This window comes from Malurus melanocephalus, unplaced genomic scaffold, assembly GCF_030028575.1.
Source record: "Malurus melanocephalus ecotype Western Australia unplaced genomic scaffold, MMel_1.1 scaffold_707, whole genome shotgun sequence".
NCBI classification, from domain to species: Eukaryota; Metazoa; Chordata; class Aves; order Passeriformes; family Maluridae; genus Malurus; species Malurus melanocephalus.
This window is the reverse complement of record NW_026623939.1, coordinates 104,175-118,275: the sequence shown is the minus strand read 5'-3', so window position 1 is coordinate 118,275 and position 14,101 is coordinate 104,175. Positions and strand designations below refer to the sequence as shown.

The following is a 14,101-nucleotide window of genomic DNA, read 5'->3' as shown; positions in this document are numbered from 1 at the left end:
GCGCGCCCCCGCCGCGCACGCGCCGCGCCCCGACGGGCGGGGGGAGCACGGGGGAGCCCCCGCGCGCCTCGGGGGCGGGGCGGAGATGCCACCACGTGATATAAAAGAACCAATCAGCGCGCCTCACCGCTCCCGCCGTCATCCCTCCCGGAAGCGTCCCGGTGAAGCTCCGCCCGGAGTTGGGCACGGCGCGAGCGGGGCGCTTCCGGTGTGCGGCGCGGCGCATGCGCGCGGGGSCCCCGGCGTCAGCTGATCCCGAGCGCCTCCTCCGCCGCCGCCGAACGGACTCGGGCGGATTCGGGCGCGCCGGGCCGGCCCAGGTGAGACACTCGGGCCCCTCTCCTCTCCCCCGCCTCACAGCGCTCCCCGTGCCCTTCCCCAACCGCGCCCCGCAGTTATCCTCATGCGGTGTGGGGTGCGTTGTGTCCCGCCGCTCCCCGCCCCGCTCGGACCCTGCCCGGGAAGGACGCGGTCTCCCCGTGGAGCGCGGCCCCCGGCTTTGCGGGGCAGCTGACCTTCACGGAACMGTGTCCCACCCACCCTGGAGGCGGCTGTGCGCTCCCCGGCCCCGCTTCTCAGGGAGAACAGACCYGGTTGAAATGCAGCTGAATGAAAAACCTTCTGAAGACGCCCAGATAGATGCCTTAGGGTTATGCCAGAATCTCTTACAAAAAAAGGGACGGGGTGATAGCGTCTGGGTTCCAGTGCCAGGTCATCCCACCATCTTGGGTGGGTGGATCTGAATTTTTCTGAGCCCAGCAGAGAGCGAGCAGCGAGGTTATGGAACAGAAATGTCACTGCAGGCTTCTCACTGCAGCCCTTCCGTGGCAGAAGAGCCCACCTGTTGTTTTACAGTGGAATGTACTGGTAGCACATCAAATGTGACAAAATTCTGGTTTAGATGAGGTGTTCCAAGCATCATATTTGGCTTTCACTTAAGGGCAAAACAACATCTTGCATGACTGGATTTTGGATGATATTATTCACCTTACAGGTAGCTGTGACACTGGAATATGTGACACATGTGTCAAGATCCATTCATTCAGTGCAGTTGCCCAAAGTGATTTGTTTTTTCTTAGGAAAAAGGTAAAGTCTTTCGTCCTGAGATTTTACTGTCTTCCATCAGAGAAATTGCACTCCTGGGCTTAAAAGCAATTTGGTGATAGTTTTATTCATTGTAATGCAATACTTCGAAGAAGTGCACTGGCTATTTGATCTAGCATGGTATTTCAAATGCTAATTCCACTTGATGGAGTGGAGAGGGGGTGGAAAAGTAGGAAAACCTGCTGACACACTACTAGAAGTGATTTATTAGCAAGAGCATGTGAAATACAAGCTGGCATTTGTAAATGGAAGTTTGAGTAACTGAGGCAGATCTTTGGTATGTTGTAAGTTATGCTGTGTTTGTGCTGATTCCTGCCCTGTGCAGATCCACAGCAGCTGAATGTTTGGCTTCTCTGTGCAGTATTTTCAAAGGCCTTTTCAATGACCAGCAAAAATAAATATTTAATAATATCTACATTTTATAATTTTCTCACATGAAGTGAGATCAGAATCTACAGGTCTTTGAAATACCAAAAACACTGCAGATTATTTTTGCTGTGCCTGTCAGTTTGTTGTGTGAGGTCCTCTGGGAGAGCTTTATTCCTTTTTTGTGGGGAAAAAATGAGTCTTAGTGTTGTGATCAGGTGCAAAGCRTGACATTCAGAAATACTAAATCACCATGGACATCAATTTGAGAGAACAGGGAAGGAGAAATTAAGGCGAGAGTGGAAAATGGCTGCTGGCATCAGCTGACTGTTCAAAGGGGGGTTGTAGTCTTGTGTTGCAATAGTAACACAAGATCTCTGTTTCCTGTAAATGCTGCCTTGTCATTTTCCAAATCAAGAATTATTTTCTGCAGATAGTGCTAATAAGGTTGAGCCAGGAGTGATCAGTGTTGCTTGCTTAAATTTTATACAGCATTAGCTTAAATTCAGCTTTTATTTTGGTTTAAGGATGTATTAACAGTTTTATATCTCATTGATCCTGATTTACAAAGTCTGTGGGCCTTAAGTGTCCTTCTCTTGTCTCATTTTTTTTCCCAGTATGACTTCATGCATTTATCTTCCAGACTTGCATGAGTGCTGGTGTTACACATTGTCATCCAAAGCTGCTCTAGATCAGCAGATTACYAGATCATTCCCCTGAAGATACTTTTAAAGGCACTGTGCTTTTCCCCTTTCTGTTTTAATACCCTAATACCGTGTCCTTGGATTCTCAAGTCCTTAAAGTTCCTCCTGATGGGTATCGTTTGTGAGCTATGGCTGTATTCCTAATTACTCTTTCAGAATGAGTAAAAGGATTACAGGATATCTAGTTGGGATCTTTGGTTACTTTGATGTTGACCATAAAATGGTCAACCAAGCAGTAATCCCTCTTTTTTTTTTTTTTCTCTCTTTTTAAGAAAACCCTAAAAAACACAAGCCATGCTACATTGTTTGAAACATACTCTTTTCTCCATGCTTGTTTCATTGGTTAAAAAGTAGGGGATTTCAGACGTGGAAATACTGAGGTGTTGCTGAACAATGGTATCCACATGATTTTTTTTTTTTAGGCTGGAATTGTACCAAGGAAAACAGATCATTCAAGTGGAATATCATGCTCATTCATTCTTACTCAACATCTTAAAACATATGACTTCTTTAGCCTTCTAGCTGGGCGGTGGGAAATGGTGTCCTACCCTAGCAGAAGAAGAAGAATAATTAATTTAAACTTTTCAGCCTTTTTTTCCTCTACAGAATAAGCCAATAATCATGTAAATGTCCACACATTCCAAACTGGCACASACTGTTCTGTTTGTCATCGTTGTCCCTTCTTTTATGGTATGAAAAGGTTTTTTGCTCCTCTTTGATGTGTTCACTCCATTTTTCCTTTTGAGAGTGGACAGCTACGYTCATACCAAATTCTTCAGTTTGGTCATCTCTCATGGCATTAAGTTTTACACTCTTACAGATCTTTTTTGTTTGGTTACTTTATTTCATCCACGTTCTTTTGTGTTTGTTGAAGTCTCAAGTTCAACACCCTCATAGCTTACAAAATGAAAATTGTACAAAATTTTACAAAAATCGACCATTTGCTGCCATGTTTTTAGACTTCCATACATTATGTGGCTGTTCTAACAGACTTTGCCTTTGCAGGCCTGGCTTTACTGAAACAAAAAWTAATAAGAAGTGTATGCATAAATCCTGAAAGTCCTGGTCTAACAGGCATTGTTACTACAACTTAACCAAATGGRAGATGAAGACCARWTTTAGCTSCTGAATTTRTTTTCTTGCTTYCTCAGCTTGACTGCTCCTCTGAACTTGTGTAGTGATAAATTTCAGTGTCACTGCTCACTCTCTTCAGAAATAATTTGTCTGACGGTGGTCCTTCTTGACAGTTTTTTTTTTAGTTTTGTCATAGTTTACAATATTTTGGGGGAGTCTGTTAAGTTCAAATGTTCAAATCAAAAGTAACAGGCAAGGACTAAAACTAATATGGGAAGCTGTCCCTGTTAACTGAGATTTATTGCTCTGAACAGGTAAACAAACTAAAAAACCTGCTGAAAATAGATCCATTGCAGATGCAAATGCTTGAGAAARTGGTGTTCTAGAGGTTCTCTGTAATATGAAAGCCTTATTTTTGTCTTTCCTAATCAATTGAAGAGTGCTTGTGTTGTAAGRATTCTCATGGCCAAGTTGAAATGTTGGTGTTTCAGCTGACCAGTCTGCCCAACTGTGTTTCTGCTAGACAGCATCCCAAGAAAAATGCCAAAATGTGTTCTGTGAAGATGCTGTGTCCCATCTTTAGGCTGCTGTAAGCTRTGCTTGCTTACTGAAGTGGTTTGTGGTGGTTGATGTAAAAGAGAGGTGGTTTGGATGTCTTGTGATGTCTGTGTTCTGTAGCATGAAGAGCAGTCCTGTAGTGGTTGGAATGGTTTGATGTGAGGAAGTGTAGAAAGGATATGGGAAAAGCCATTAACTACAGAGAGGCAGTTGTGCCTTTATGGGAATAACTTATTATAGCTGGACAAAAACTTTCACATGTGCAAATTTTGTGTAAGAGCCTGAAGAAGGTTTTGGCAGTTTTTTAATTGCCAAGCAAAGAAACTGCGTCTTCCAAGAACTTCAGTTAGTGGGRCAAAGGTTTGGTCCTTGTCATTGTTACACTGTATCCTTTATTTCCCACTCTGAAAGTAAGCAGCTTTAAGGAAGCTCTCCAGAAAAAAAAAAAAAAAAACCTAAAATGCTATTTCTGACTAAATTCAGAGTGCATTGGTAAAGGTGTCTAAATAGGCAAATCTGTGTGAATTGCCTACAGATCCTTGAAATTTTGAGGGTTTTGTTATCATGAAAATTTTGCATCACCTGGTAAAAACTCAGCCAACCACCACAATATGTAGTTTAAATAGTATTAAAATTTAGAATGTTGGAAGGCCTTTGGCTGTTCTAAAGGAGCTGTAAATACTTCAGGTAATTGAACATAAAATTTCCAAATGGAGCTTAACTTGCTTTAAAACACAAAGATGCAATTTTCCATTACCGGAAAAGTGAACCTCAATTTAATTTCCTTTTACTGAAAATCCAGTTCCAATAGGTGTGTTGTGATTCCAACCAGGTGTTTCATAATGATTCAGGTGTTATAAAAGAGTACTTCTATGTGCTAGGGATGTTGGAGCTTTCTCAAAGATTTTCATGCAGACTCACTCCTGGTTCAGCTCTTCAAACTAGCTTAATAAAGCTTCAAACTTGCATAATTAACTGAAAATTCTGAATATCCTAACTTTAAAGATGGTCTGAAACCTAAGTGTAGTGATAAAATGTTTGTTCCAGTGTTTTAACCACTATACCTGGGCACAAGGGGTTAGGCAGTGATGAGACTTGGAGACAATGTGTTYTAATGAGCCCAAAAAACTTGTGTGATGTTGCATGTAAAACTGAGCCTGACTTAAAAATCTAGCAGCAGTTGTTTTGTCGAATTGCACTTCTTTTGCTGAGGTAAGATCTTCAGCTCTTCAGAAGTGACTCTGCTGAGCTGTAGTAAAGTTTGCTGTTATAGGTGCTTACAGCTACGTATTCATCACATTTTAAYGTTTRTCATCTTAAAGGTTAGAGCAACAARCASTATTTGAAGTAACASTGCCAAACACACCTGAAAGTCAAGTGACTTTTACTTAATAAGATCAAGAGTGGATTTYAGTTTGGCAGTAATGTTAGTCAGGTTAATGAAAACTGTTCATCTAGAAGAAATGACTGAGCATTGCACTGAGCAGATGGCTGCAGAACTTTTCATCCCTAGCAGGATGAAAAGGATGACAGGATCAGGATAAGAAAAGAAGGTCACTGTACAACATAGAAACCAATATTGTATTAGTGTTCTGTATTATGGTTTGGATTTCAGTTGCATTAGATATTTCTTTTGTGTGAAAGTCTGTCAAGCARAAGAAAGGGCAAAATGTGTAGCAAGCTGCAAGGAATGTCGAATTTTTCACAAGTAAAATTGTGAAGCAGTGTAGCAATTGAGAAYTTAGGAGAAGCTCAATTTCCACCTCTGGAGAAGCCTCAGCTGAGAGGAAAGAATTGGTGTAGAAAACCCTATTATGGAAAACTCWAGCATATGTGTCAGCTGATGAAGATTTTTTTTCACTTGGACAATATGGTTTTCTTTAGTAACAGGAGTATTTAAATGGATTAAACTAAGATTTTTATAAATGCTGGATATAGCATGATAGCTGTGTTTGATGTTGGAAGGCTGCTTATRTACTGAGCTGATCTGATCTTCAGTGGGTCAGAGCAGTTATGCAATGAACACCTTGCCATCCTTTCTGTTTAGTTTTATTTCTGCTGCTAACTTCTTGGTCATGTTAAACATGGCTTTGTTCCAATACTGTTCTGGGCTATTTGAAGGAATTTCCCAAGCTGCTGAATAAAGCTTGGGTGCTTAAGTAACAATTTGTGATGGTGGTACATCTTGCATGAGCARATTTCACACCTCACCTTTGTTTTGGGAATATATGCTTACATTATATATATGTATAATATAAATATATATGTATATATGTATAATATATAGGAAGAGGACAGTAGGAGCTTGTGATGGACTTCATGAATTCAGAGATGCATGATCTCACTTTGTAGCCATTGTGGCCGTGGCAGCATAATTCTCTTTCCTTGAAAAGAGAATTATGGATATACCATATATCCATAATATACCAATATACCTGGATTTACATGTCCATGTGCTGAGTAAAGCAAGCCTCATGTGAGAGGAAGGGGCTGATGGGAACCCAGGGAGCACAATTCTGTGAAAGATAAATTGTCTTAGAAGGTTGCAGATGGGTCCACAGTACATATCTGAGCATCACTTAAGCAGCTTCCTAATTTATCTAGAGCAGAACTGAAATTATATGAATAACTAAATGGAAGACTGTCCATATCATTGATTAAGAAATAATCCYTCTAGCTCAGAGTTGATGGCAGAAGAGTTGATGCTGTCACAATGTCTGTGTCATGAGCAGACTGAGCCMMWKGKTKKKKTKRRSMMMRGAWSKWRMYYCYKSYYKGKTTYMWTWRRRKKSMRRWKGGAAGGTGTTTGATGTAGCAGAGGGTTGTTTGCCATACAAAAGGACCTTGACACACTGGATAAAATAGGCTGACAGGGATTCCATGGAGTTTGACAGAGGGAAGTGCCAGGTCCTGCACTTTGGGCAGAATAACCACATAGCCTGCTATGGGCTGAGRGCTGAGTGCTGAGAAGAACTGGGGGTCCCCAAACTGAACATCAGCTGACCCTGTGCCCTTGTGGCAAAGGCAGACAGCACTATCCTGGGCTGTTTTTGTAAAAATCCCACCAACAGGTTCAGGGAGGTGGTTTTTACCTTGGTTAAGCTTGATGGAAACCACATCTGGGGTGCTGGCTCTGGTTCTGGGTTCTCTGGTAGAAGAAAGAAATAGGTTAATGGTGTGAATCCAGGAAAGGGCCACAAAGACTGTTAAGCATTTGGAGATAGGAAAAGAGGATGAGAGAGCTGGGATTATTTAGCCTCAGRAAAGGAAGGCTCTGAGAATCTTATTGTAAAGTATTTAAACACCTAATGGGAGGGCGCAAAGAGGATGGAGCCAGACTCTTCTCAGTGGTGCCTGCTGAAGTTACAAGACAAAATGGCACAAACTGAAATACAGGGAATTAATTCCCTTTAAACATGAGAAAATACTTCTTACTGCAAAGKTGTCTGAACACTGGAACAGGTTGCCCAAAGGGTTGTGGTGTCTTCATCCTTGGAARTAATCAACTCCCAATTGGATGTGGCCAGAGGTGCCTTCCAATTTCAGCAATTCGGTTGTTTGGTGACTGAGAAATTTGGAGTAATTTTCCCTGCTGTGTTATGGTAAAATTATRACTGCATGCTGTGAAGGAGCAGGTTTCCTGAGAATACTATTGGGCTTCCTTTCCCAGTGACCTGTGTTAGAGTTCTGGGCGTGTTGTTTTTTCAACAACATTGTTAGGACAGTATCCCAAATTCTAGATATGAAAATGCTGCCAAACTTCTGCATTTGTCTAGTAATTCAGGCACTGTATTTTTTTTTAATACTTCCTCTTAAAGATATCATCTGTTAGAAGGGGAAGTATAAACTGTTGTAGTTACAGGAAATCTGTGGCAGTGATTATCCTATTATTTATGAGGCCCTTGCACAGATCATTGTACAGCTGGACACTGGGATTTAAGCACTGTGCCAGAGTCTGCTCAGGTGAACACATAAATGTTGGCAGTTTTGAATCTGAAGCATCACTGCAATATGATGCTAAGCTGATTGTCCAATGTGGGTGGTGATCTTTACCATCCCGTTGTGTCTAGGTTTTTACTAAGAAAAGGAGGAGGTATGATTTTCTTTGGAAAACTTTCTTTGGCCTCATTTTACTGATAAGCTTTCCTGGATGTCAAATGTAAGGGCTTATATTCCAACTCTTTGATTTGGAAATCAAAACACATTGGTCTGTTTCAAACATACTAAAATCTATGACCTTAGTTCAAAGTTATTCCAGCAGAATGAATCCTAGCACTGGTGATTATTAATGTAATACTGAATTACTGATACTGTGCTATTTATTGCAGTCTTGGTTAGCGTATTTAAACTTTTGAAGTGTTGGTAATCCTAGAACTTGCCAAGATAGATTTGAGAAGTTGTGAAGGCTTCAGGGAACTCTTCAACTTCATGCAGATTCTTAGGGAGGGATGTTTTATACAGTTCAGAACAGTGCCTGTCTGTCTCTAAAGCAGATTGGAGCAGCTCTCACTCAGGGTGGCACAGCATTCTGCTTTTCTGAGCTGCTGGATGATGCTTCTCAAACATAAGGAAGCCTCACAGGATTTTTGGAGATAATCAATGCTGTTCAGCATACTCAGGCAATTATTACTGCAGTGTGTTCACTGTGCATTCTGTTGTTAAACAGTTGTTCCTTTAAGCTATTCCAGAGCAGAGCAAACACTGCCATGGCTGTATTACACTGGAGGGCTGGCAGGTGAACAAATTCCAGCAGAAAACACGCATCTTTTTTTAAGGATTTTTGTATAGTTGCATGCAGGCAGGTGAGCAGATTCCAGCAGAAAACATTCATCTCTTTTAAGGATTTGTGTGTGAACAGATTCCAGCAGAAAACACACATCTCTTTTAAGGATTTTCATGCAGTTGCATGCAGGCAGGTGAACAGATTCCAGCAGCAAACACGCATCTCTTTTAAGGATTTATGTGCAGTTACATGCAGGCAGGTGAACAGATACCAGCAGAAAACACGCATCTCTTGTAAGGATTTATGTGTGAACAGATACCAGCAGAAAACACCCATCTCTTTTAAGGATTTATGTGTGAACAGATTCCAGCAGCAAACACACATCTCTTTTAAGGATTTTTGTGCAGTTGCATGCAGGCAGGTGAACAGATTCCAGCAGCAAACACGCATCTCTTTTAAGGATTTTTGTGCAGTTGCATGCAGGCAGGTGAACAGATTCCAGCAGAAAACACGCATCTCTTTTAAGGATTTATGTGTGAACAGATTCCAGCAGAAAACACGCATCTCTTTTAAGGATTTATGTGTGAACAGATTCCAGCAGAAAACACGCATCTCTTTTAAGGATTTTTGTGTAGTTGTGTGCAGGCAGGTGAACAGATCCCAGCAGCAAACATTCATCTCTTTTAAGGATTTATGTGTGAACAGATTCCAGCAGCAAACACGCATCTCTTTTAAGGATTTTTGTGGAGTTGCATGCAGGCAGGTGAACAGATCCCAGCAGAAAGATGAACAGATTCCAGCAGAAAACACACATCTCTTTTAAGGATTTATGTGTGAACAGATTCCAGCAGAAAACACACATCTCTTTTCAGGATTTTTGTGCAGTTGCATGCACCACTCGGGATTTGTAGGATGCCCTTAATGCAAACGCTGAAGCATTTTAATTTCTTTTGCTCTGTCCTGTAAGGAAGGCACAGATGGGAGTTCAGCTGGGCTCTGGAATCCTGGAATTGCTATTGCGGCATTCCCTGGTGCTGGTTTTTGAGAGAGGCAGAGACTGATGACTCATCAAGTCAGGTGGTTTTGCCTCTGCTGTGTGTCAGAAATTTCTTTCCCCTCTGCAGCAGGATTTCTCATCTCTCTCTGTGTAGGGGCACTAGAAGGACAATTATTTCGCAAGCAGTGATGCTTAACTGCTGAATTCTAGCTTTTGAATTTCTGTGGATTTTTGTTACTCGCTGCTTCTGCAAAATAAGGTAAGGATCTGTGTTTATGTGATTAATTTGTCATGGATTTTCTTCCTCRTTGCAAGAAGGCTGCTTCTAAAAATCTCAGCCAAATCTGAATTTTTGAAAAGATTTTTATATTAAGGCAGTTCATCATATAAATTCTGGGTCTGATAAATGTTTGATGCAAAACCCAGGAACTGTGATGAAAAATGGGTTTCTTCAACATTGAGAGCAGGGCAGTTACATTTTTGAGGCTACTGTGTAACCAGATTACTGTTCTGGGGATAAACCAAGATAGCTCTGGTTTGGGATGCTTTCTTGTTTATGACTTCAAAAATAGTGTAATAAATCACCTTTTAGTCAGAGAAGGTTCTGCTGCAAGTTAATTTTGATTTCCTGCGCTGCTAATTAGAATATGTCTGCTAGAGCTTTACAGCATGTTTGAAATCAATTGATGAACTGTTTTAGACAAGAAAGATTCCTGTATATAAATTGTAAAGGATACAAGATGMATCTTTGCTTATAAGGGAATTTAACTACTATCATATGTAGGTGTGCTCACGGACATTTGTAGGAGGGAATTGCATATGGTGCCTAATATTTTCTGTTGGCAAGAGGCCTTTCAAAGGCCTTAGAGGCCTTAGAGATTTCTAAAACAGTCAGCTACCATGGCTTCTGGGGTATTTAGGGAATTCAATTTTCTCTGAGTATTGGCAATGAAAACATTTAGCAGGAAAGTAAGGCAACATTTTTGTCCTCAAGGATTTTTCCCTATAAATTGAAAATCTGTAGTGCTMGTACACAAGCAGAAGGAAATTATGCAGAGATAAACAACAGCTTTTTTTTTTTTTTTTTCCTCCTAATTTGTATTCAGTGTTTAAAAATGTGTAGCCCCTTAGAAAGGTCAGCCTGGCTGGGTGGGCACTGGCTTTGTGTAGATTACTTTGGAGGTATAGTGTAAGTGAAACGAAGGTGAGGAAGAATTTTTACATCTTTTACACTTGGAATAGTTAACAGATATGTGTTTAAAAGCAGCTGGTGCAGGTGGTAGAGATCATGGCAAAGACAGGGTTTGTTASTGTGTTAGCCTAAAAGATAAACAGTCACTTCAAGCAGGTTTTGATTATGAARAAAAGTTAATTTAAATTGAAACTGGCCCTGCTTTTCCTTGCCTTTGTAATTTGACTCTTTCATATGAGACATTGTCTAATTGGCAGACTGCGTCACTAATTCAGTTATGAGAATTTGGTTTAGTTCTCTATTGTGCTTTTATAGAAGATTTTGGTACTAGGACAGACACTGGATTGTTCTGAATGTATATTGAAGTAAATGTTTAATTTGGGTTTATAAGAACAGCTGCTTCTTTTGGTATGAACAGTAAGTGCTTGAGTTTTGCAATGTTTTAGTTGTTAAAAGTAAAAAAATATGAGATAGTTGTGTTAGTCAGATGAGAACCAGCTCATAGCAGCTGCTCAGGAACTGCAGATTGCTTTGTGAGGACCTCCCCTCTGCCATTTGTCTGAAGTGACATTTGAGAAAAAAAGCAGTGAAATTAAAATTTTCTCCTGGGTCTAAACAACTGGCAGTGTGAAAGATAACCTATGGCTATGGAGGGTAGAGGGATCTAATGGATATTTGGCTTAGGATTTGATCTCAAGACCAGTTAGCAAGTCTGCTCGTGGCTGATGGTGACTGAACCATGATCAACTGTTTTGGTGACTGCTGTGGAATAAATCAGTGGCAGCCATGATAGACAGTWCATTCCAGAGAAACATGGAACCTGGAAGAAGCTGCTCATTTAGGATGAATAGAGGTTTGGAATTGGGCGACATTATTTTCTTACAGAGCAGCACTGCCAATTTAAAACTTACAGATTGGTAAAGAGGCTGAGGGACTTGTATTGTATTAAAATTATTATGGGCTTGTATTGTATTAAAAAGCTGGAAAATAGTTGTAGGATTTCAAGAACAACATATGTCACCTACTGCCCTTGAAGAATAGGCAAAAAGTATCCTTTGATTGTGGTGGAAKGGGTGGCAATGTAATTGTTGCTTTGCTTATTTTTAAGGGCAGGTTTTAAACCTGAGTATGCTTTTCTCTTTGCTGCCTTGTAGAAGGTGCTGGGTTGGATTAGACTTCTCTCAAAGACTGAATGTGAGTGTCAACAGATGCCTGCCAGTTTATGTCACCAAACTAGAGGCTTTGCTGTTGATTAGCACAGATATTATTATATGCTATGGTTGCCATTAATGCACCTTTCACCAGTGCTGTGCCCTAAGTGTGTCAGTGCAGGAGAAATGGGAAGAGAGTGGCCTTACAGTTCTCTAACACCAAGCAGTTTCCAAGGTAACACACAGCATGATAAGGGCTCACAAAGCAAAACCATGAAATGCTCTGATCTGCAGCAGAAGCAGGACAGCCCAACTGGCATGGAGGAAGTCTGTTGATAAAACAGCTTTTCCAGTGCCTGGTGTTTAGATTCACAAAACAGTTACTGGCAAGAGGTGACAGTTTAACTCCTGCAAGTTGGGGTTTTTAGCCATTATTCAGCATAATTCTGTAATGTTCCATGGGTTTCACTGAGAGCAAAGACTGTGTAATGTGTAGCTGTGAGACACATGGAAAAACACTCACGTGTTTGTGTGCTGGTGCTTCTGAAAATCTGTGTTTCTTCCTCTAAACAGTGTGATTCAGCAGCTTAAAATAGCAAAAATAGAATTTGCACAGTTAATATTTGTAGTATTGCATTTTAGAAATTGGTGGCAGTGAAGCAGACCCAGAACATTCTCTTGCTCTCTCAGAGTCATGGAAAAACTCCATATTTTGAAGGAGGATAATAAGATGTGGAAGACAAAAGAGATTTTCTGTTGTTTAAATATCCTATTACCAAGCTTTAACACAGTGTGACAATATTAGGTCTTTGGACTGCATCTTTTTCATTTAGTAACATTTCATGGAGCATATTATAGAGTGATGTTCTACCTCTGTGTTTCTGCAATAAGGAATTTCTGATCTTTTGGTCGTTTAAATCAGTTACTTTTTAACTTTTTACCACTTTAAAATCWGTGTGGTTAAGATGCTTCAGGCTATGAGTTCAGAATACTTTTTAACTGGAAACAAGAAGAGAGCAGATGGAAGAAAGAGGAGGAACTTAACTACATGTGTGTGTTCTTCAACTGACTCTTATTTTTTTTTCTTTTTTATAGTTGAACAGGCAAAATGGACTTCTCCAAACTCCCCAAAATCCGTGATGAGGAAAGAGAGGCTTTTGTTGGCTATGTTTATGGAGTCTCAGGACCTGGTAGGTATYATTTTATAAAGGAAGTAATAAATTTTATTTCATCTAGGATCTTGTTAATCTTCTTCATTTGGAAGTAGAGAAGTATAAAAGACCTCTGGGTGGTGCTTTTTATCTTTTTTTTGGGGGGAGAACAGAAGATTAGCAAGGGTTTTAGTTAATTCAACATATTTGATGAGTAAGAAATTCCCTTGACTTGTGTCTCCCTAAATAGACACAGGTTTTTTAACTGCAAATTCCTTAACTGTGGAAGTGGTACTTAGAAACAATTTTAAACTGATCCAGCTTTCTTTCCCAAGAAGTGGAAAATGTATTGTTGTGTAAGTATGTGGATTCTGTGTGCATTATACAAGATAAACTAAATTTTGTTCTAAGGCAGCCAGGACCCCATATATGATCTGCTGAAATCTAACTCAAAGCAGCAGGAAGTTTCAGCCCCAAAACATCCTGTAAAACAATCTTCATCTGTTTAAAGTGCCCTAAGATAGACATCATTTTTTCTACAAAATAAAAACTTTCTAGGCATCACTTTAGATGATATAGGGGTAGTGAGCCCAAACAGACAGTTTAGCACCTTTAGCAGGTGCCTTGGCTTGATCTGTCCTTGTTTATGTCAGCATCCAGATACTAAAAAGTACGAAGATACAAAATAAATAAAAGTTTGAGTGACTTGAAAATGCTGGCCCCCAACCACAGTTTTATGTAAATACCAGGCATTAGGCAAGTTTTGCCATTTCCTTGTGTATTTTAATTTAGGCAGATGGGAATGTGACCCAGCTCACTGCAAGGGAGAAGTGCCTACATAACTTGTTTGTCAAAGTTCGCAGCATCTCACACCCTCAACATTTGCTATCTGTCAACACAGATAAGAGAAATTATGGCATGAATTGTCCCATCAATTACTATATTCTGATAGTGCCCTCTTATTCTGCATTAAGGACAGAGTGAAAACTATAGGAAAACCTATTCTTTTAACTTTTAAACTAGAAATACCAGGAATTGTGGTATCATTCTGTGAAGAACGTGTGTCTGATATGGATGAATA

The 14,101-nt window shown here is 40.3% G+C and overlaps 1 protein-coding gene across 2 annotated transcripts in view; it reads left to right on the top strand.

The window, feature by feature from the left end:
• The first annotated feature begins 225 nt into the window (after positions 1–225).
• Positions 226–14,101, top strand: part of ATP6V1A (ATPase H+ transporting V1 subunit A) — a 29,726-nt gene continuing 15,850 nt past the window's right edge. Inside the window, exons 1-2 of one of the 2 annotated variants that reach the window (XM_057384391.1) lie at positions 226–320; positions 12,965–13,059. In XM_057384391.1, coding sequence (XP_057240374.1) covers positions 12,978–13,059 — 82 coding nt within the window. In that variant the 5' untranslated portion in view covers positions 226–320; positions 12,965–12,977. Of the gene's footprint in view, positions 321–9,672; positions 9,786–12,964; positions 13,060–14,101 lie in introns of those variants that run through there. The other variant, XM_057384393.1, reaches the window with a different exon arrangement.